Here is a 23,814-nt window from a genome sequence, read left to right on the forward strand (position 1 = left end):
TTACCTCTTTACTCCAATATTTTGTTGTGTAGGATACAGAAGAAGCTTTGGCAATGAATCTGAGAGACAGCCAAGTCCTCAATCACAAAGAGAATCTTGAATGGAACTGGAATCTTACAGGGACCATACTCAAGGTACGGAATGATCTTAATTCATTATTTGTGTTTATATGATATTCTGTTTTGCCCTCTTCTGGAGTAGGGAGGACTTCTACACATCCTGAGTGCTTAAGGGCAAGTTCACACCAAGCGCGTTCCAGGAGCAGAGCAGTTACAGACCGGATCAAAACTGCGTCCAATGTATTCCAATGGTATTTTGGGCTCTAGTTCACACCAGAGCGTTCATTTCCAGAGCATGTAAAAAAAAACTGCAGCAAGCCCTATTTTTCCTGCTCTGGAACGCATCAAAAACGCATGCAAACGCCCTGGAACGCACTGAAAGTCCATTCTAGGCTAAAAAAATGGCCTGGAACGCAGCACAACCCACTGCACTGCGTGTGCAGAAACTCATGCAGATCTGGTCTGCATTTGGTGTGAACAAGCCCTAAGCCCCCATTCACACTGAGCGACACCTCGAGCGGATTTCCACGTGGCCGGGATAGCGCGACTGTTCGGGCGACGTTCCAGCGACGATCGCGCAACCTTCACCGGCGTGCTGCATGCAAGAGTAGGGAAATCGCTCGACATTGCGGGAAAAAGGGTCCTGCACAAGCGACAGGCGACATGGAGCTGTAGAATAGAACAGCACCATTGAAAATCATTAGTAGAGCGACTTCTCGCGATTATCGTGCGGCAAATATGAGCAATATCACGGCAGAAATCGCGTGAATAAACACTCAGTGTGAAAGGGCACTAAGGGTCTAGAGGAAGAGTGACAGTTTAAATAAGACTGACTTTAGGATACAGTTTATATAATAACATTTTTGATACTTTTAAAGTCTCTGTATTACCTATGTACATAAATGTTTATTTCCTGATTACATATGTACATGAAGGTTACATATGTATTTTAAACAGCACAGTAGACGTGGTTAATCTAGTCACAGTCCATTGGATTGCTAAACCCATTTTCTTGGAATTGGTAGCAGTGGGGATGTCACAGTATGGAATACAGCACGATCATAAAGTCTCTTGTTCTGTTCTTGATCTTAAGCAAACCTGCAGGTACAACCACTGCAGTAAACTGCTTTAACTTCAGGGAAGGCACCATAGGGTGACAAAACCTTTTAGTTTTATTATATTTCTCTACACAGAGCCCCCCTGAAGTGCCCATGTGAATACTGAATCTCTGTTAGTCAGAATATGGGAAGTATCATGGAGCGGAGCTTGTCTATACTTAGAACTTTATGAGGTTGTTTTCATTGGGCTCCTGGGGTGCTCTGCCGTCGCAGATATTCGGACTCTGTACCCTGACATGTTATAGTGTCTTCCCTACAGTGACGCTCTAATCAATGTCTCTTTATACCGGTTCAGATTTAAGCAGTCATTCAGCACAACATGTAGCCTTTAATAGCTACAGGTTTGTGTAGAGGAGACAGGTAAAATGATGTTAGCATGTAAATGTAGAAGAGCCATGTAAAGAGATATAAACGTAACATAAAGAATTGGACTTCTTAAGCATATTCAACTTCAAAGCCTCAAAACTCTGCAAATCTTAACATTTGCAAAAGGTCGGGTTGTGACCTCACAAACCTTGCTATGTGTAATTTGGGTTGCCCATTACTCTAAAAGCCTCATTCACACAGGTATGCGATTATATGTAGATAAATGATTTTTATATAAATGCACAGAATTATTTTAAATGGTATAATTTGCACTTTGTGCTTAGCTGTGTGTAGAAAAAAAAGTAGCCACTCTAAATGCATCTAAACGCATGTTAAACACGGGGGGGAATTGATATGGGAAGCAGGCCCATGTGAATGATGGCAAAGAGATTAATTCTGACACATGGGAGGATGAGGCTGGCGCTTATCAATTGTTTTGAGTTTTGGGGCTCTTTGGGTGTTCAAATGGATACCCTAAATGTACATTCAGATGCGTTTTTAATAGTTTCAGTCCACCGTTTTACTTTGAGACTAGTCCACCTTTCTGACTATGCTTCATGTTATTCCCATATTTAAGGTATAACATGACTCATGGCAACATTGCACCCCCAACTCCCCTCCCCCCCTTACACTCTCAAAATGCCCTCCCACAAACATGAATCATGAGGTTCTTCTTCCTGCAGGCTTCTGTATAGGTTTGGATTTGGTAAAGTTGTGCTCTCATCCATTTACGGGATCTGTGAATGGAAAGACAAGAGGCAGAGGGACTCGTAGATCTCAGTTTAGCGGTAGTTCAGCGATGTCACCCCACTTGTAATCCATTGTTTACTTTCTCCAGCTCTCTAACAGAAGGTCCGTACCCCAGTATGGAGCTGGAGAAACAGTCTGCAGGATCCCTGTACATTTGCATCTGTGATCCACCGATCATGGTTGCAATGGTTGCCATTTTCAATGGGAAAAATTAATGAATGCACATTTTTTCCCTTTTAATGTCTGTGCATTTATTATTTTTTTCCAAAAGGTGGGACTATGCCTTTTAACATTGTGGCCTGTAAAGCAAGCAGGCTTTTATCTATAAAGCATTAAAAAAAAAGTAATTGTGTAAAGTGTCACAAATTTTTAAACCACAACTGTTTTTTTCTTTTTTCTTTTGTTTTAGTGGCCAAATGTGAATCTGAAAAACTGTAAAGATGAGCAGCTACACAGGTATACACATCACTCCTCCTTTACTTCCATATATATTTTGATTAAAGTGAATGAATAAGTAACTTCTTCACAGCTTTAGCTTTCATTCCACTTCTGTAACTTGATTCACTTTGTTCTCACGCCTAAAGGTTTGTACGGCGACTACTGTATTTTTACAAGCCCAGCAGCAAGCTCTATGCCAATCTGGATTTGGACTACAATAATGCCAAGAAGCTGACCGTAGTAGGTTGCCAGTTCACAGAGTTCCTGCTGGAGTCAGAGGAGGTGAGTTACATTTAGATTAGAGTGTCAAATTCTCACTTTATCACAGCAGTAAGAAAAACATCATTAACTGAAATACTCATATGCTGCTGCGCATGTGAACTTAAAGAAACTCTGTTCCAGAAAATTAATTAATGGGATTTTTTTCTTGCATGAAAATAATCCAGTGTATAATGTTTAAAATCAATACCGGCCTAATGTTCTTCTTTTAAGGCACCCTTCCTGAGTCCATGAAGGGCAAAAAAAGTCACAGGGTCACTTACAGGCAATGCCCCCCTAATTCCCTTTAGCATCATATACTAACCTTTTCTGCTCCTGTCCAACCCTGTTCAGACGCTCAGACCGGGGGAAGAAAGTTCCAGACAGACTTGTTAAAGCTTACACTGGACTATGGACTTCCTCCCGGGGCCAATGTGACAGTGCTGGGCCAATTATGAAGCACCAGTGCTGTCAGATTGGAGAAGAGAGTCGCAAGCTCATTCTCACCTGGAAGTGCCGGGTTCTCCACTTCGGGCGGCTGAATGGAGCGGCAGAAGAACACTTCAGGCGTCTGAATGGAGCGGCAGAAGAACACTTCAGGTGGCTGAATGGAGCTGCAGAAGAACAATGAAAGGGGAGTATATGTTGCTGGGTGGGTAAGTTAAGTGACCCTCTTACTTTACTGTGGAAGAGAAAAGGAAAAGGTCACTTCAAAGGGGATGAAATAATACATTGGAATATTTTGTTTTCCATTTAGCAGATAGAGCTCTGAGCTCCTTTTCCTCAAAATCCATGTCTGCTGATGAAAAAAGCCAGCTGTGTACAACCTTAAGGCCGGCCTTACACCTTTCCGCAGCATTTATGCACGCATGTTAACGTGTGTTACATCAGGGCAGCCCATTATTTGAAGGGCCTTTCATGCATTTCGGCATATCACAAATTGCACCTGACCATTTTTCTTTTGAAACACAGTGCACCACAATGTATGGTAGCGCGTCACCCTGTTTTGCAGTGCGCTGAAACAAGTGTGCATTACTTTAGAGGTGTTATAAAATGACCGCGACACACAGATATGCCCAAGGTACGTTACAGCAATGCAAAGGTGTAAAGACTTCCTGACAGTTTACGCTAATATTTACGCACAGAGCTGAATGTTCACTGGATTGACTCCTCCACCCCATCCTTAAGAAATGTATAAAATGTTTATACTTAAAATAACAAATTTTCCCTCAACCCATCATAGTTTCCTTTTAAAGGACTGCTCCTGTATGCCATGTATTTTTTTTTCTTCTCTATAGTAGCCAGCCATTTCAGTTATAATTTAAGAAAACTGCAGCTTTTCCTATGAAACAAGCCATGTGAAGGGCTCTTTCACACTGGAGAGTTACGCTAATTACATAATGCACCCACAATACATGAATTGGGTTACCAGTCATCTAAATGTATTTAGATTTGTGTAAAAGTATTGCGATACTGCCGGGAAGTGCTTTTGGGGTGCCATTAAAATGAATGGCAGCGCAAATAGCATGCGCTAAACATTTTTCTTTTCGGCAAGATGTCTCGGCAGACGTCACAGGCACAAAAGTCTCTATGTCCGGCTTTGCAGGGTTCAAGTGGTTTTGCGTTTTAATAGCAAAAGAAATAATGTTACAGTTTGTATTTTTAGATTGGTGAGAGGTTTGATAGTGCACATCAAGATGAATTATAGCAGCCGTTTAGATGTTCTTTCCGTTTTGATGGCTACACCATGTTATTTCATGTCCAGTCAGCCGTTGTTGGAAGTGTTGAAAATATCTTTATAAAATAAATGCATGTAGTGCAGATGTATCCCTATCCCACCTCAACCTAACCACTGAACCATTACATTCTCAAACAATTCATCCCCACACAGCTATCTCCTCCTGTATCACTTCCCCCTCCCTTTTAGATTGTAAGCCCTCAGGGGCAGGCCCCTCCTTACCATCTTGCCTTGAATTTGTATTGTGATTGTAATGTCTTCCTTATATTGTAAAGCGCTGCGCAAACTGTTGGCGCTATATAAATACTGTATAATAATAATGTATGAAAGCTTGTGGTCTCAAAACTCCCATTATAGGTGTTCTTTAATGAAGAGAGAAGGAACACTGATATGTATGAAATGTTCTCTGAAACTGTGCTACAGCAGGGAGACCTATAGAGGAGCAATGTATTAAAGTAGCAAAGAGACCATTGTGATGCCACTACCACAGTCCTATGAACACACATACTGAAGCCTGTTAAAATGGACATATCCCAAAAATTCACTTGGGCATATAATAGCAAGGCAAAGTGCTGCCTATAATGCTGGGTTCTCACCAAAAAACAAATTCACCTGTCCAGCGAATGCCCCATTGTCCTGCTGTGATCTGCAGATCTGCTACCAAGGACCTCTACTTCATTGGAAATGGGCTGCCTTTTCCGGGTTCCTCAGTCGGCCCCCCAATGACATGCAGCCAGGTACGCTGTGAGTCCCTGGTCCGGCAGCCTCTTGGAATATGTGACAGTGATATCTGAAGAGGCTGTGGGTGGAGGACATGTCATTCTTGCTTAGGCGAGGATGGTGGCAGATGGTGAGTCCGGGCAAAAGTAAACACCCCTCCACCACCATTTTAGAATAAGAGGGGGCGGGGCGGGGTTGGGGTAGTTATTGCAGAGAGCTAAGGTGGACCTAGGCACCGAAGGTCCGCTTTAAGCTGTTCTTTCTCCGTAATGTTCTCTTTCAGTCAATGCTAAGAGCAAATCTTCAGTGACAGTTACTATGCAAATCCTGCTATACCAGAGAAAGCACAATGTGTGGTTACATGCATACCCGACCATTAGAAAAACAATTTCTATGCTGTTTTTAAAACAAACTGCCATCTTCTAGTAAAATGAAGGTGTACATCAGGAATTGGAGGATAAGGTGAAATCAATCTGAAAAATGAGCTGCAAACTGTATTGTAAGAATACTTCTCTGAAAGATGGAGTTACACTTTATAATCACTGACTGTTCTTGCAGGATGGACAGGGTTACCTGGAGGAGTTAGTAAAGGACATTGTTCTGTGGCTGACTACTACATCGGGCATGAAACAAGAGCGCAGTCTGCAAACCAACGGCTTACTGAACACACTCAGCCAGTACTACTTTCTGTTTATTGGTACCCTCTCCTGCCACCCGCATGGAGTCAAGATGCTGGAGAAGTGCAATATGTTTCAGTGGTAAGTCTCCGTACAGTGGAATTATGTGCAAAATAAATTCCATATTTGATGCTGTCGGGTGAGCATTAATACATAGCTTTACTTTATGTCCCTCCATGTGCAAGTATACACAGTTGGTTTTGTGTACTTGTAAATTGCTTCCGCCTTGTGTGTCTTTTACCTAGGCTGTGAAAATTGGATTTACATTTAGTTCTATAAATAAATCGGTGGAACTTTAGTGCATTTGTGATCCTTTTGCTTGCAGGTATCCTGTGTTTGTTTCTTCTGAAATAAAAGTCCCTTTTCTGTCTGCCAGCTTCTCTTCTCCTAAATGTACATTCTCAGCATACCTTCGTGCACGGATGAATTATAGTCCAACACCAGACCCGATCATTTTCATGGATTACAATAAGTTGGTACAGTGGTTCTAAAACCTACCTATCATATTTATTTCTGCCTGCAAATCATTAGGTATACTTGCAGGTGGTATTCCAGCTCCCGCTGAACATCTATGACCTTTCCGGCTGCAGCGCTGCAGGTCTCATAGACCTCAGCGCTGCAGTCGCATCTCCGTCGTCCTCTCCTCCTGGTCAGTCACAAAATTTAGCCTGAGGCAGTTTGCTTTGTAATTGGCCACAAAGTGCTGAATATGACAGGTTTAAAAAAAAAGGTACTGTACAACTTATTGTACTCCAGAAAGTGTATTATGCCTGCAGTTAGGCTTCAACTCCCGTGCTCATGTGCAGGAGGCATTTAGCAAAGGTGCGAAAGAGCTTGCAGACACCACTTCGCTGGAGGGCGATATAGGTATTACAGATTTTAGTTCCACTTTAAATTCTAGACCATCTGTTATCAAAGGCCAAATACAAAAAAGGATTCAGGGATAGACATTTTTCTTGGTGAACTGCACCTTACTTCATTCACTGTGTCTGTGACAGAGCAATTATGTGAAGTACTATGGATTCCAGCACTCAAAGACCCTGTTACACGCCTACACACTTTAAAGCTGCACTGCGGACAGATGTAAAAACTACAATTTTATCAGTTTTACAGCTCGCTAACGTACCCAGATTTGCTGGATGGCTGCCCTAAGACTAGGAAAGGGGGATAGCACTTTTAGCCCATCAGGCTCTGCTTGATTGCACAGTGCTGTCTAACACCGCTTCCTCACAGGAGCAGAGAGACGATCTGAACAATCTGATTGGATAGAGGCATTGTTCAGGTGTTTTGAGAGCCAACTAGCAAGATACTGAGGCTTGGCCCAGTGGGAGATTCCCCCATCCACACAGTTTAGCGTGGATGGAGGAATCTGTTGCACTTTATCCATCTGACCATAGAAAATCTGCAGATAATATAGGTGTATGACCAGCTTTAGACTGCCGAGGTGGAGGGAGGAAGAGGCTGCGGAGACTCGCCTTGCAGCCCCGAGAGAGCCAGAGGGATCAGGTAAGTAAAGCAGCTTTTTACAAAATATTTCCTCAATACATTAATGAGCAGCCCCACTGCAAGGGAAAATCTGAATGGCAATATCCATTGCTGTGCTGTGGTATTCTAATAAATTGCTCCAGTGAGTGTTCGAACTGTGTATTTAACTGTTTACATGGTTGAGCTCTTTTTGGTGGCCCAGTACGAAGGAAGACATCATTCTGTTCTTTGGATACAATGCTTGTTACACCAACCATCAATTCTCAGGCACCATTGCCTTTTCAGTCTCAGATGATACATTTGTTCTGGATGGCTTCAATGAATAATGTCGGATTTATGGATTTTCTCCCGACTGTAGACAGGCATTTTATCTGGCATAAGCGTCCAGCTTTTTCTGTACTGTAAATCTTCTGCAGCAAGCCTCTGTGTTCAAATTGTAATCATTTCATTTCTTTTTTTACAGTCTCCTAAATCTTTGCTCGCTTAAAAATCAAGACCACTTATTGAAACTGGCAGTCTCCAGCTTGGATTACAGCCGAGATGGGCTTGCCAGAGTCATCCTCTCCAAAACGTTAACCGCATCTCCTGATGTAAGTCTTACTTATTGCCATTTCTTTTTATTACTGTATTGCCTGAAGTGCAGCAGGAAGTTAATGAGTTGCAATAATGCATTCTTTATGTATTCATCTTCAATTCTTTTTACTTTTATGAAGTACACTTTTTTTTTCTTCTGAAGAGTGTACTTACAGGGAACTTGTAATGGATACACATTCATTGCCAAATGTATCCTGCATGATATGATATTGTATGAACAAGAGGGTAATGAAGTCAATAAGTATATGCTTTTCCCCTTGTAAGGGTAATTGTTCATCCATATAGTCAGGGCCAGCCCTAGGCCTTTAGGCGCCTTATGCGAGAAAGCTTTACAGTGCCCATCAGCGACCCCACCCCCTCAGTGGCCACACCTATTTCTCCAATACCTGCACCATTTAAAGCCTCCCATTTTGTTAAGCCCAAAAGAAACAGATTAAAAAGTATGATAAAAATAGCTTTTATTCCAAGGTACTAAACTTGTAAGTATTAAGCAAAAGATACAGAGTTTTATAATATTAGAGATAGCGCAAAGTGCATATACTTAGTGACAATTATACAAAATGTTCACTCCAACTTCAATATAGTCCATATAAAAATGTTCCCAAAAATTATATGATCAAAGATAAATGTGATGAAGTCCTTGTGCTCACTTTCTTTGTATTACATCAGTGAGTCAAATAATCATTGCATATAAAGTTCCACAATCACTCGTGACTTCTGTGTTTCAATTCCTCGTCAATTGATCACCAGTGATCCACCTCCAGGTGCACAAACACTAGCACACTCACCAGATAATTCTGGCCACCCAGGTGGTCTCTAAACCCTCTGCAAACTTCCCTGGCGTCCGATGTCTCCCTCTCCACCAAATCGCCAACAGCTGAAAGTGATGAGTCCGCCCGATGTCTCTCCCAAATCTCTCTTATCCGCTCAAAATAGAAAACCAAGATGGCACATAGTGTAAAACTGCTAGATGATAGTTTATTCATAAAAATCAGAACACTTACATTTAAGAGTTTTTCCAGCGCTGTAAAAACATAAAATCGGCTTGTATGAGCTCAGCTCTGTCTCCTCCACTCCATACACTAGCGTCAGTGTGTAGCTCCTCCCCTGCGCATTTCGTCCAATGGACTTTCTAAAGGGTAGCCCTTGTAAGCTTGTAAGCACAATATAAGTATTCTTATTAAATAAAACAACAGTAGGCAAACAAGTGGTAAACAATAAATGTCAAACTAAAATAGTCTATAAATATAAAGTGTATCTAGAAAAGTGAAAACAGAACACAAAACCTAGACTGCATGTTACATAGTGCATACTGTTTAGAAAAACAAAATGCATGGCACACTTGCATGTGTTTAATATATGTGTGTGTGTTTGTGGGGGGAGGGGGGCTTTGTAAAATATAATTTCCCTTTTGAAATAGAAAAATTAAATTGAGGACGCAGAGTCCTCCATCTCTTTTTCTGGAGCCTCAGCACTGAATGAATAGAAAGCACTCAGTACAGAGGCTTCCCATTCATCCACAAACTGGAGAGGGGAAATATTTACTATCAACCAGTTATGAATGGATAGAAGCCTCTGTACTAGGCTGCTTCTACCTATTTAGAAGCTCGTGAATGAACAGGAAGTGATGTAAAGCACTTCCTGTTAATTCATAACTGGGGACACACAATACTATGTGTCCCCAGTTGTTTACAAACATTGTAATGATCAGCGATCACAGATATTTACCGATGCTCCTGCAGAGAGGGGGGAGCAGCGGGGATCCGCGGAGAAGGTGCAGGCTGTGCTGCCCTCTACTCCCTGCCGCCCCAAGGCAGAGCTATGTCGGCCGCCTGGCGCCCCTGTTGCCATGGCTCCCTGTGCGGCCACACAGCTTCCACTCCCAAAGGCTGGCCCTGCATATAGTAAATGGTCACATGAATCATGCAAAGGCATTGCTCACTTGCTTTCTGCCAATGCATCTGGGGGCCTCTTGACATCACTCGCATCACCAGATAGAATGAGACTAATGCCTCAACGTTGGTCATGTGGCTGGACACCACTAGAATGCTGACTTCTTTTCATAATATAATGCATGTTAGAGTAAAGATGCATTAATTTGATGTCATCGGTTTAGTTAAAAGTAAGTTATGTTTACTATAAATGGTGAAAAAGGATGTCCCCTCCCAGCTTAGGGCAGCCCTATGCTCTTTCTGTTTACCGTGCCAAGAATAGGAAGTCTATGCTTTGCCCATGCAGTTCAAAACAAAAGGTTTCCTTAGCTTCTATGCTTTCTAGCTGCACATATCGCTTATCCTTTGCTCAGTTCCCGGGAACAAAGGGAAATACTTGGCACTTCTAGATATGAGGGGCATGGGAGTCACTCCCCTCCCTTTCACCTGACTCTGCTGGTGCTTGGCGACTGGCCACTTATGGACCTAGCATTGCCACATGGTAAAGAAGAAAGTCCATGGCTCTGTGTAAGCTCCAAGTCCCCCCTGGAGCTTACACAAGTCTTCCTCTCTTTGCTCTTGGTAGAAGAAAGGACTGACAGGAGTGTGAAGAAAATGTAAGTATGTGCAGTTAGGTAGAGTGACAATTGGGGGAACCAGTTCCATTGCCATGCGTAGCTAAAGCAAAGGATCCCTTGAAAGTGACAACCATCCATTTCATCAGAAGCAGGTTTCCTCATCAGAGAATAGTCCTTTCCTGAATGTGAAACACAGCAGTATCTAGTGGATAATGGCATCCCCTTTCTGCTTCAAATAGACTCCATAGTTAAGGAAGTCATATCTCGGAAACAGCCTGAAATGCATACAGAATGCAGTTAAAAACCCTCATGAGTGCACAGTTGTGAACTGATCCTAAAGGTTGCTAAAACCGCCAGTAGAAAGTGTTACTTCGGTTGTTGCGTGTTCAAATTTGGGGTTCATGGATTTACTGAACTTTAACAAATAACAGACCACAAAACCTAATCTGTCTTGATTTGTAATGTACAATTTATATTAAATAATCAGTGTCTTCAATGGAAAAAAAAAATGCTGCTTCATGGATACCTGATGTTTTTTCTTTGTGCGCAGAGCTGTCGTCTGTATGCAACAAAGCACTTGCGGGTACTTTTGAGAGCCAATGTGGAGTTTTTCAGCAACTGGGGGATTGAGTTACTGGTGACACAGCTACATGACAAAAGCAAAAATATCTCCACGGAAGCCTTAGATATTTTGGACGAGGCCTGTGAAGACAAGGTGATTAGACTGTATCCTCAGAAATCTCATCTGTAGTGATAATGGTGCTGCTGTTCTTCTACCGCTGTGATCAATTGTACAGTTACAGAGCTGGTGTATTTTTTTCCTTCTCCGACGATAATTTGGCCTGTTAGACTCGCAGCACTTTAGCTTCTGTTGCTAGCAATGTGACTGATGCAAGAGTGCTGAGCGACTGGACTTCAGTCACAGATTTTTCAACTGATGCAACCAATTATTCAGTCATTCTCTTCTGTAAGTGCTGAGTGATCTTCTTGTGTAGACCTTGTTGTCTTCTCTTCAATACACAAGTTAAAAGACAATAGAACAAAAATGTATCTTATTTGTGTATCACTCGGCTGTAGATCCTCAAATCCTCTCTGAATTGGTGCTGACACTGTCCTTCCTTCTGGAGGGGGGCTACTTTTGTTCCCCATGGTCCCTGTGTGTGTTGTAAATAGTCACTCGCTCCCGTGATGGACTACAATCTCACGTTTAGTTTACTTATTTGTATTGAGATTGTAGGCTATGACAGGAGTGAGCTTGGAGCGGTCACTACTTTACAACACACACAGGGACCATGGGGAACAAAAGTAGCCACCCTACAGAAGGAAGGACAGTGTCAGCACCAATTCAGAGAGGATTTGAGGATCTACAGCCGAGTGATACACAAATAAGATACATGTTTGTTAATAGTTAAGGTGCTTAAATGTATTTTTAAGATTTAACTCCTGAGTTTAGTGTCAGTTGAATACCAATTTAGTTTTGTATAGACTAGGAAAGTGTTAGAACCTTTGTCAGGTTTTAATTTATATCTCCATGAATAGTTACCATCTCTTTTGGTCCTGGTGACCTTTGTCTCTGGTACAGAAAGTGATGGGGAAATCCAACATTTTTTAGCTCTCATAGGTACAGTAGGTGAAGGGCATCTGCTCCAGATTTTGTCTGCTCCAGTTTTGATAAACTCTCCTCAGTGTCTCATCAAAAGAGTAAACAGCTCCTTTCATTCTTTAAGTGTAGGGAAAAGAGGATTACTGTAACTATCCTAGTTTTATGGTATTCCGATCTTGGAAATTAAGTTTAATGTTTTAAGGCAAAACTACCTAAAATGATGAGTAATATGAATGTGAGAGTTCTAACACAGGCATAGGCGTAGTGGGAAAATGAAATGAAATGAAGAAACTGATTGGCTGCTAGGGCCAACTCCTCTGCTCTCCTTTTGTATTAGTTTTCCTGTAATGTACAAGCTCTGAGTGGTGTTCACGTTGTGTGCTCTCCTGCAGGCTAATCTACACGCACTCATCCAGATGAAACCTGCTCTCTCTCATCTTGGAGATAAGGGCCTGCTCCTACTTCTAAGGTAAACCTGACTTTTCACCTGTTTATATTCTACAGCAAACCTTGTGTGCTTCTTATCTATTAATCTGCTGTTTTCTTTGCAGGTTCCTGTCAATTCCGAAGGGGTTTTCTTACTTAAATGAGAGGGGTTATGTCACCAAGCAGCTGGAGAAATGGCAGAAGGTATAAAACCTGATTATTTTATGGACTTAAGGTTGTTGGACAAACTGGCTTATAGAGAAAAGCTGGCCGTAGACTGTACAAATGTCGGCTGATTCTTGATGAAGGGTGGCCCTGTTGGCAACCTTCCATCTGGCATCCTTCGTTCAGGAATTCGAAGGAGCCAGTCGGAAAATTTGAGCGAACAGTGACAGCACCCATTTGGTTGGTTCACTGTCTGGTTTTCTTACAGCTGCACATCTGCTGCTGTCGGAATACAATAGCCCAGTAGGATTCGCTGTTTAAGCAATGGATGAATCTGTTATTTTATTTTTTTCCAGTTTGAACGAAAAAATATATAACAGTATATGGCCTGCTTAAGAAGTCATCTTTAAAGCTGAACTCCAGGCAAACATCTACATACACAGATGGAATTCATATATGGGAGCTGTTTTACCTGTACTCCCGTACCTAAAAATCACATTGGAGACCTTAAAATAGAGCTTTGATCTGCTAAGGGAGATACATTTTTTATGACAAAAGCTGTGTTTTTGTCAGCATTGTTTTGTCGTGCTGTCACTGTCAAATGACAGGGATATGCTGGTGATCAGTGTGTTCAGCTTCACATAAGAGCTTGCTCATTTCATCCTCAAGCGTGTTCACAAAACAGGCAAATGCAAGTATACCTGGAACATCTTAAAATGGGGAATGTATATCTACATCCTAGTGCAGGAACGCCCTGCAAAATCTTGGCGCAGATAAACACTCATGATGGGGTTACATTTTTTTTATCTGCATGTGATAAAATAATTACAGGCAGGGATATATCAACAAGATGTCATGAAAACTTTGTCTCATCAGAAAAGAAAAAAAAAAACTCTAAATAGCAACCATCCTCAGGATCATTTCATTTGTTCTATTATAACTAATGCTGAAAGTATCGGGCACAGCGACCCCCTTCATCAGCAACTTTTCCATAAACGTTGTGCAGTTCTGCATCTGTGAAGGGAGAATAAATGGGATGCACAGTTATGCACAGCCTGGCTGCCACTAAGCGCCTGCGGAGCTGACACTGATTAATAACAGCACGCGTTACCTGACCATATTGTTTGTAATGAAACTCCTGTTTACCAGCTTGGATTCACTTCTGTTTTCCATGCCCTAGGAATACAATCTGAAATATGTTGAACTGGTAGAAGAGCAACTGAACGAGGCTCTCACAACCTATCGGAAGCCTGTTGATGGGGATAACTATGTGCGACGCAGTAATCAGAGGTAAATGATTGTACACACCGACTAGTCAAACAAATAGCTCAAGTATGGTCAAAGGATGCCTCATTCAAAGCCATGTACTATTAATGTTTTATAGGAAGTAACAAGTTTAGTTGTGAGTGAATAGAGCAAAGTTTCCTGTAACTGAAAGCTATGATTGAACTAACTTTACAATTTACATTTGTGGATCAAGCTTGTTTTTTTTTTTTATCTTTTCATCTAGAGTGCAGCGTCCCTATGTGTATTTACCTGTTCACTTGTATGGGCAGCTGGTGCATCATAAAACTGGTTGTCAGCTCTTGGAGATCCAGGTGAGAAAAAAATACATTGCCTATGAATATATATGCTAGAGCCGGAAGGATATAAGAGAACATGGAAATAGAATAGAAACTCTGTGTATTGCTTGTATTTCCCATTGTAAAGCTTTTTTTGTCTTTATTTTCTTTAGAACATTGTTCCAGATCTAAGCTACACTGTACGATCACCATCGCTAGACAAGTGGGAAGGAATCAAACAGCTTAAAGCTGCTCTTTGGTCATTGGTAAGTCAAAAGCTCTTGAAAATGTTAGTAATGCCTAAAGAAAAACTCCAGGAAATGTCCAAATGAACCCTAGCAGTGGGGCTAGCTACCTTGCAAGGGTTAAGTGCTCGTTTTGGTCTAGGGACTAAAATAAAGAAAATATGCTCACCTGATCCTCGGTCCTGCAGTGGTGACAGCTCACCTCTCTCCCCTGCGGTCTGGCAGTGAAATGTCCCTCAGCTGCATTGGACGCAATTACATCACGGGTCCTTGGAGCCCTGGGGAGAAGAGGTTGCGAGTGCCGGTCTAATAGCCAAGGGACCAAGGACCAAGGGTCAGGTGACTATTTCTTTATTTTAGCCCCTAGACCAAAACAAGCACTTACCCTTGCAGTGTGAGGGTAGCCAACTGCAGCGGTTAATTTTAACATTTCCTGGCGTTCTCCTTCTCATGGTTATGTTGTATCAACTATTTAGACTGCCTGACAATGTGCTGTTGTATGTAGGTTCAGGAGGGTATCCTTCCAGAAAGCTTGTGTTCCTATCACGATCATTTCATTTCTTTCGTCTTTTTTTTTTCAAATAAAGCTAGTTGATCATTGATTGAGGCAGGCCACCCCTATCTTGTGTCTTGGATGCCAAATTTCCTGACACTGTTCCACACAGGTGTTTTTGGTGTTCCTGTCCACTTCTCCCACCTCTCCAACATCACCTGCTACATTCTGCAGAATATAAAATATTTTACAAATCCAGAATGTAGGAACCCATCATAGTGGCCACAGCACGGGTGCAGACAAAGGAACCCGGTAAAAGAAACTGTCAGGTGTTTTAAATGCAACCCTATAACTTTTATGAAAGAATACAGCCAGAAGAACCCTGTAAAGGAAGAAGTTAAACACTTAAGGCCTGGTTCACACCTGGGCGTTTTACAGCGCGTTCCTACGCTCTGTAAAACGCTCAACATGTGAAAACCAATGATTGCCTATGGGCATGGTTCCCATCTGGGCATTTTACAGCGTGTAGGAACGCACTGCAAAACACCCTACGCCCAAAGAAGTACAGGAGCTTCTTTGGGGCGTATTTGCCACACGTATCCATTGGGATACAGCCAGGTAGCCCTCGGAAATACACGTGTATGCCGTGCGTTTTTTGTACCGCGAATCGCGGTAAAACGCGAGACAAACGCGCATATTCAATACGCCTAGGTGTGAACCCAGCCTTACCTGTCCAGCAAGCAGTAAGTGAAATCTTTGCACTCTTATAATCGGTCATTCTTAATTTCTCTTTCTAGGGTAACATAGGGTCCTCCAACTGGGGACTGAACTTGCTTCAGGAGGAGAATGTGATTCCAGATATTATTGCACTTGCTCAGCACTGTGAAGTACTTTCCATTAGGGGGTAAGTGTCCACCCTACTTGCAGGTGATTTCTCAAGATAACTTTATAATTCTGCTTTGCCATTATACAGACACATCTATCTGTATACCACATAAGTAGGTCATGCTGACTGAGATTTGCCTAGGTTGGTTTTGTGTAATTTGAAGCACATTGGTATTCATACCCCTTAATGACCACAAGCATTACATTTGTGCTCACGATAAGAACAGCCTTCCAACAAGGTGTAAAATGAAGGCTGTATCAAAATGTATGCACAAGCACCCTGGAAACACGCAGCATGCAAGCAGATGTGCACTATTGGGCCTATCATACAGCTATCATCTAGTTTTAGATTCTTCTGGAACAGTTAAATGAAGAATAATAAAAGGGCTAAAATGCCTTCCTTAATATGGGAGACCTGTTAAGGCAGTCACTCATTTGCTCTTGGCTACCATAGCATCGGGCCTTCAAGCCCCTTTGTTAGAGATCACATGTTTTTACAAGTAAACTCTGAAAGAGGAAAGTTGAGCTTATAGTATTCCAAAAGAAGTTCAGTTTCAGGACACATTAGGGGGATAATGCATAACCCTTCGTCTCAGAATTTCTTCAGAGCTGTGTCTCTCAATGGACTTTAAGAAAATAATTTTACGATGAGAACAAAATCCTATTATTTATAGCAGTGAATTGCCCCCAGTGCAGCTGTCCTATCAAGATGTTAATGAACACCAAGTGAAAAACGTGCTCCTACTGCTAGAATGTTGGAACACCAATATGTAAACATCCCCCTTTGTAATATAAAGGGTATCTCCAGTTTGTGCAAATAAATGGACTGTTGTCCCTGTGTTTAATTCTCTGTGGCCTTCAGACTCCTGATGGCTAGGCACAGCCTCCTGTGCTGCTGAGAAAGCTGCTTATACTATTACTTAAGGAAGCTATTTGTAGACTGGAGATGATTGCGCCCCCAAATGCAAATGCAGAGCTTCTCTCCTGCATCAAAGACACCCATCTCTTCGGATTGGGTTCAGCATTTTTTTTGGTAGGGTTGAAAGAGCAAGGGCAGATTAAGTATCCGCAGAATCCTTTAACAATGATCAACTAACAACTAGGGTTGCCAAGACGTACAAATGTATCCTATAAATGTGACCTCACTTGCCCCTTTTCCATACACCAAAAAGATACCAAGAGAATCTTCCATTGTGTGGGATAGCTTAGTCATGAAAAAAAAAAAAAAGCTAACATTGTAATTGGATTGAATATGATTCAAGAATCTTCAAATACCTTTTAGTCATAAAATACCATTGGTTGTAAATTGTTATATAGTCCTACAAATATATAGCTCTATAAAATAAATATGTATTAAGCATATGCAGGGGCTACCACTGCTGAAAATGCTAGTTCTGGCAATATGCTGATGACCTACTAGCAGTTAGTACTTGCTCAATCATTAACCTATTACATGTATGCAGTTTGGGAGAAGTGAGTTAAAAAATGCTAGAAGACCTTATCTCCATACTTAGTTTGGGTCTGAAAATCCTTTGAGGGCCAGAAATGAGAGCCAAACAACTAGCATTTTTAGATGGAGAACTTGGCAAAGGCAACATTAACAGGAATTAATAGCTTATGGCATAGATTTGATTTTACACATGAATAACTTTGCATTGTTTCTAGGACCTGCTCTTATGTCCTCGGACTGCTCTCCAAGACAAAGCAAGGATGCGATATACTGAAGCATCACAACTGGGATGCGGTGAGACATAGCAGACGACACCTGTGGCCAGTGGTTCCAGATGAATTGGAGCAGCTCTGTAACGAGCTGTCTTCTATACCTAGTACACTTAGCCTGAACTCTGAGTCAACCAGCTCAAGACACAACAGCGAGAGTGAATCCGCACTTCCTAGTAAGCACTGCTCCACTTTTTATCGTGCATTGGGTGAAACATTTCTCTTCTTTGCAGAGTGCAGCATGTTGTTTTTCAGGGAATGCAGTTTATCTGTTCCTACGATCCATTGATATGCCACTATTGCCGTCAAAAAATATAGTCCAACTATTGGCTGAGCCCAACTCCAGTTTCATAAAAAAGAAAAATCCAATACCCTCCATGTATTGGGTTAAATGACTCCCAGGATGGCAAAGACCTTGCCCCTGGAGGTATGTCATCAGGCCACTCTGAACACACAGGAGTATTATGCAGAGACCGGCACCATGCCATTACATGGGGCGGACCTTTGCACCATTCTGCACTTATCCACCAAAGAAAACAGTAGAAGAGAAAGATGACCTGTGATGGACCAAAGATCTCTGAAAAACCATATAGGATTTGTTTGGGTTTTTTTTTTTGTTTTTTTTACCACAAAGGGTGCGGTGGGTGCACCAAATGTATATTGTGTAACTTCCTGTGTTTAGATGACAATGCTTTTCGACCTGTATTGAAAGTTTGTGAACGCTCTATAAGAAATTTGTTGCGTTTAACTACTTTTTTTTTGTTGCAAATTTTGCATGTCAAGGTTTATGAATATAAATATTCTTTAAGCACATGTAAGAGATACAGTCTAATATATGTGTTTTCTCTTTTGTAAATAGGTATGTTCATTGAAGACGGTATTTCTTCAAGTCCTTTCTTCTTCACAGATGATTCTGAGCAGATATTTTTTGACAAACCATTTAAGGACAAGGATCGCAGTCCATTCACACTTCTTGCCCAAAGCAAGTTTGTGAAAAATCGTTTTCTGAATTCACTGACTCTGCCAAGTAAGAAGTTTCGGGCCAGCAGCACCAGCGACCCTAAAACAAATAAACTCCTGGCGGACAACAAGCAGCCGGGCCTAAGGCGGAACCGAACAGTCACAGAGCCTTGCACGCATTCAGAGTTCAACTCCATGGACAGTTTGGGCTCCGATTTCAAAGTTCCCAAAATAAATACCCTTCGTCCAGAAAGTTCTACCATTAAACACATAGAGAACAATGGCAGCACACCCAGTATTACCGAAAACGATCTGAAACTTCCAAATCACAGAGACCATGCTAGTCATGAGAGACTCATAGGTGATGGCACAATGAATACACACTTTAAGAGCCGCAGCTTGAGTTTTAATACAGACACGACGACTAGCGGCATAAGCTCCATGAGCTCCAGCCCCTCTAGAGAGACTGTGGGAATAGACACTACAAACCTCGATACAGACTGTGGAAGTTTGAGTACGGTCATTAGCACCAAAACTGTTAAAACTAGTCTGCCAGCCATGCTGCATCCCAATCACTTGCCCCTTTCTAAGTCAAACTCTGTGTCCTTGGTGCCCCCTGGGTCTTCCCATACGCTTCCTCGGAGAGCGCAATCACTCAAGGCGCCCTCCATAGCTGCCATTAAAAGCTTGGCGGATTATCACTTTAGCTATACAAGTTCTCGTGATGCATTCGGCTATGCAACTTTGAAACGGCTACAGCAGCAGCGAATGCATCCTTCACTTTCTCATTCTGAAGCTTTGGCTTCTCCAGCTAAAGACGTTCTCTTCACTGATACCATAACCATGAAGACCGGAAGCTTAGATTCCAGACTAACATCAAGCAGGTAATGTGATAAAATGAAAGCCTTGAAATGCATACAAGGAATTCAGCTTATTTGTTCAGGTTTCTAGCTCTTCATCCATGTATAGCACACTCACACGTGCACACTCTCTCCCTTTTGGAAACACTATTTGTAATGAAGCAGAGACATTCCAAGACACACTTACTGGAGGTTTCTTCCTGACTCTTTCACATAGAATTCCTAATTCGTCAAAGTGTCAAAACATAAATGTTGGTCAGATTCAAAAAAATCTCTTTATGGTTCATTGAGTGATGCAAGAAACTGGAGACTGTTGGGTTATACAAATTCAGAGGCTTTTCCAGGTGAATGCTCAGGCCTCATCTGATGCTAACTCCGGGCATATGGTTCTTTAGGTGACTCTACGAGCTGCAGACTGTCCCCAGTTTTGTTGTTTTAGTGGGGAAGGGGGGGCTGTTGCTCACCCCACAGTATAACTTCTCTTGGTCTTCCCAACAGTCTCTTATTTCTGGTGTCCCCCTCTTACAGTCGCAGTTTCCCAGAGCCTGCTAGCTAACCCAGGCCTCCACCCAAGGGTCTGGCCCTCCCAAAATACAATTTCAGATGGCCACTGCTCTAGACATGCCAGCAGGCTCTCTTGGGACTGTACTCAGTATAGCAGCATAGATGATTCACACTGGGGAGGAGAACTTGAAGTCCAGGGAACACGCATGACTCCATAAATAACCAACAACAAGTAGGTTGTAATTCACGGTAACTCCCAAAAAGGCCATTCAATTAAACCAGGGTCATCCTGAATATATTCAATCTGTCATAATGACCTTCAATGTAGATTTTTCCGGTGTGCACACTTGATTGGGTAACATCATTCTTTGGATTTTTGTTCCTTGATCCTGGCAGGTTCATGAAGGCATTAAGCTACGCTTCACTGGATAAAGAAGATTTGTTAAGTCCTATAAACCAAAACACTTTGCAGCGCTCATCGTCTGTTCGATCCATGGTGTCAAACGCAACCTATGGCAGCTCGGATGATTACATTGGGTTAGCTTTGCCCATGGATATTAATGATATGTTTCAGGTAAATTTATGCTTCATTGTGATATTTTTCATATTTTTCAAGATTGTTATTGTTTAGTATGACCATCACAACCTTTGCCATGTCTATGTTGCCTATGTATGAATTCCGGGTAATAGCGGCATCTTTGCAGATACAAGTTTCACCTACCTGTGCTGCAGCCACTCTGTTTCATATTTAGGCTTGCCTTTACAGTCTCACCTCTTGTACCATTCTGGTGTCATTATATATGATACTATTAGTAGTACCATTTCCACGCTGATTTAACTTCTTGGTTAGCATTTTGTGTGCTAATAGTAAAAGTTAGGCATGCACCGATAACGGTTTTTCAATATCGAGTACCGATGTTTTTTTCCGGTACTCACCGATACAGAGTACCGGTGGCTTGTGTCTTATCAGTAAGTGGGGCAGCGGATCATGACCCCTCCCCCGGCTTCCTGATTGCCTGTGAAGCCGACATTCTAGCTAAAGAACACAGGCTTCACTTGCCGAGGCTGCCTAGCTTCCTGACCAATCAGTAAGCCAGGCAGTGAGTCATGAGGTGCTGTCCGGCTTCCTGATTGTTTAGGAAGCCAGGCTGCCTAGAACAAGTGAAGCCGGCTTCCTAGCGTCATGACCCGCCTCCTGGCTTCCTGATTAACTAGGAAGCCGGCTTCATTTGTTGCTGGACAGCCTGGCTTCCAGACCAATCAGGAAGCCGGGATGCGAATCATAACATGTTGCTCGGCTTCCTAAAAGCCAGGCTGCCTACCAACAAGTGAAGCTGGCTTCCTATCCAATCTGGAAGACGGTCGGCACATCATGACCCGCCTCCCGGTTTCCTGATTGGCTAGGAAGCCGGCTTTACTTGTTCCTAGCAGCCTGGTTTCCTGACCAATCAGGGAGGCGAGTCATTACTTGCCACCCGGCTTCAGGATTGGTTAGGGAGCCAGGCTGCCTAGCAACGAGGGAAGTCGGCTTCCTAGCCAGTCAGGAAGCCTGGAGGCAGGTCATAACTCCACCGCCCGGCTTCCTGATTGGAAAGGAAACTGGCTCCATGCTCCCTCGGCACTGCCGGTCAGAGGGAGATTGCGCTCTGACGGGAAGTCCCGGTATCGGAGGTAAGTATTGGAGTATTTGGTAGAGTACCGGTATGTACTAGGCATGCACTAGTACCGTTGCATCCCTAGTAAAAATGGCATAGGGTGTTCACCCCTGCCTTAGTCCATGCTGGATTTGATTTTTCATGATGTACTTTGGGGATTAAGTTAGTTCAGACTTCAAAGAATGAATCTGGTAACTTGACTCCCTTCTTGCATTTTAAAGCAGGACGATTTTTTTAAAAAGGGGAATCAGAGAAAATGTGTATGTTTCTACACAATACATTATACTGAGCAAAGTGCGGAAAGTATTCTTTGTACCATGAGACGAAAACCTTATTCCTGGTTGAAGAAACCAAAGTTTTGTTTCAGCTGTAAGTTTCAACTCTAAATTAAGTGTGATTTTGTAGATCAAGGAAACTCCATATTTCCAGAAGACGATGCCTCCAACGGAAGAGCGCGCTGCTAAAATGTTTGCACCTGAAGTAGGAGGTAAACTTAATCCAATTATTTATTTTTACTTTATACTACAATACTACAATGATCAATTTACATAAAAATGAGAACTGTTTGTTTGTCCAGATACACAAATACAGCTTATTGAAACCTAGATCTGTACAGGATAAATATTACTTTGTTTACCTTAAATGAAACCTGCCAGGATGGGGGTAGGGGGAATGCCATTGAAGGTTCATGCCCCAGACTTGTTATTTTTATCCTTCATTCTGCGGGTCATTGCCCTCATATTCGATAGGCAAATACTTGCTTTTAGGTGGGTGACTTGCCAAGTACTGTATAGAAGATTTGCAATAGAGAGCTCCATGTCTCAGACCTGTGAAAATATGTCAGCAATGGGGGCTGTCATATTCCTACCCTGACAGGGTTTTTTTTAAATATAATTATCTACCAGAATTGATAGTACTGCACGTGTCCAATATGATTTAAAAATGAGTCACATGGCTAACTATAAAGACCCTTATCCTTGTGTTAGTGTTTTAAATTGAACTTTAAATTGAATTCTCAGAGTGTAAATTATATAACATTCATCTCTGGTTTCATATTTCCCGCTTTGCGAAGTAGGAGAGATATTACGAACATCAGATGGGTAGCATACCTGGAATTCTGGGCTGTCCTACCACATGGGCATTCTTGTGGATGCTGAGTTGCAATGGACAACTTAGAGTGGGCTGGGCTTGACTTTTTACCTTGGAATTTAAAATGAATGTTCATGCACAGTTCCCTTATTGACTGGGTTGTTATAAAAATGTAGGCTATCTTGTTGGGATGCTATTTGCTTCATGAGGTGTGCTAATATATGTCACATTTAGGAAAGGTTTTAAAGTGCTTCCTGACATTTTATTTATTGCATTTTAGGCATTACCGGGTCTGGGGTTAGGAGCCCCTACCAGGCTCTCCGACAGCAGTTCAGCATTACAGAAATCATGAACTCAAGCCGGTCGGACGCCTCCCAGTTCCTGGAGAACACAGAGGACACTGGGCTGCAGGAACACACAGATGACAACTGTCTGTACTGTGTGGGGTTCCAGATAATGGGTTACAGCCACGGTAACCAGCTGAATGAATTTAGTCGTTTAGGTACATTTTACATTCTCATGAAAATTTGATTGAGTGTTTGAATGCTGCGCTTCTCACTTCATGTAGCACAATAGTACCTGGGAATATCCTTGCAGGAAAAATGTCACCATAGCACTTTATAGCAGTGTGTTCTTTTTATGGTTTTTACATCTTACACAGTAAGTTTTACTATATACCTTAATGTACAAGTGTGTTGATTCCAATATCAGAGGTTTTAACTTTCTCAGAATGTCACATTATTCTATGGTTAAAAAGTCTGTTATGCACACAATGCTGATATTTCATTTACAGAGGGATGCTGCAAGGATGAAATGCCTACTGGCCCTTAACAATTTGTTGGAGATTACTTATTCAGGATGTCCCTGCTGCTTTCCTGGCTCTGGCCCCCGCCCCCCCCCCCCCCCTTTTCCCCCGTTTCGCACATACTCGCTCTC

At 42.2% G+C, this 23,814-nt stretch overlaps 1 protein-coding gene across 1 annotated transcript in view; it reads left to right on the forward strand.

Moving 5' to 3' along the window:
- Nucleotides 1–23,814, forward strand: part of RICTOR (RPTOR independent companion of MTOR complex 2) — a 144,975-nt gene that overhangs the window by 100,052 nt on the left and 21,109 nt on the right. Inside the window, exons 18-35 of the mRNA XM_018554400.1 lie at nt 33–134; nt 2,703–2,749; nt 2,878–3,013; nt 6,006–6,205; nt 8,073–8,199; nt 11,263–11,427; nt 12,708–12,784; nt 12,867–12,945; nt 14,087–14,196; nt 14,417–14,504; nt 14,642–14,734; nt 16,004–16,110; nt 17,757–17,986; nt 18,670–19,654; nt 20,531–20,708; nt 22,195–22,269; nt 22,557–22,572; nt 23,159–23,380. Of these exons, the coding sequence (XP_018409902.1) occupies nt 33–134; nt 2,703–2,749; nt 2,878–3,013; nt 6,006–6,205; nt 8,073–8,199; nt 11,263–11,427; nt 12,708–12,784; nt 12,867–12,945; nt 14,087–14,196; nt 14,417–14,504; nt 14,642–14,734; nt 16,004–16,110; nt 17,757–17,986; nt 18,670–19,654; nt 20,531–20,708; nt 22,195–22,269; nt 22,557–22,572; nt 23,159–23,380 (3,037 nt within the window). The remainder of the gene's footprint in view (nt 1–32; nt 135–2,702; nt 2,750–2,877; nt 3,014–6,005; nt 6,206–8,072; nt 8,200–11,262; nt 11,428–12,707; nt 12,785–12,866; nt 12,946–14,086; nt 14,197–14,416; nt 14,505–14,641; nt 14,735–16,003; nt 16,111–17,756; nt 17,987–18,669; nt 19,655–20,530; nt 20,709–22,194; nt 22,270–22,556; nt 22,573–23,158; nt 23,381–23,814) is intronic.

The sequence above is a fragment of the Nanorana parkeri genome, unplaced genomic scaffold, assembly GCF_000935625.1.
Source record: "Nanorana parkeri isolate BGI_ZX_2015 unplaced genomic scaffold, ASM93562v1 scaffold156, whole genome shotgun sequence".
Classification (NCBI taxonomy): domain Eukaryota; kingdom Metazoa; phylum Chordata; class Amphibia; order Anura; family Dicroglossidae; genus Nanorana; species Nanorana parkeri.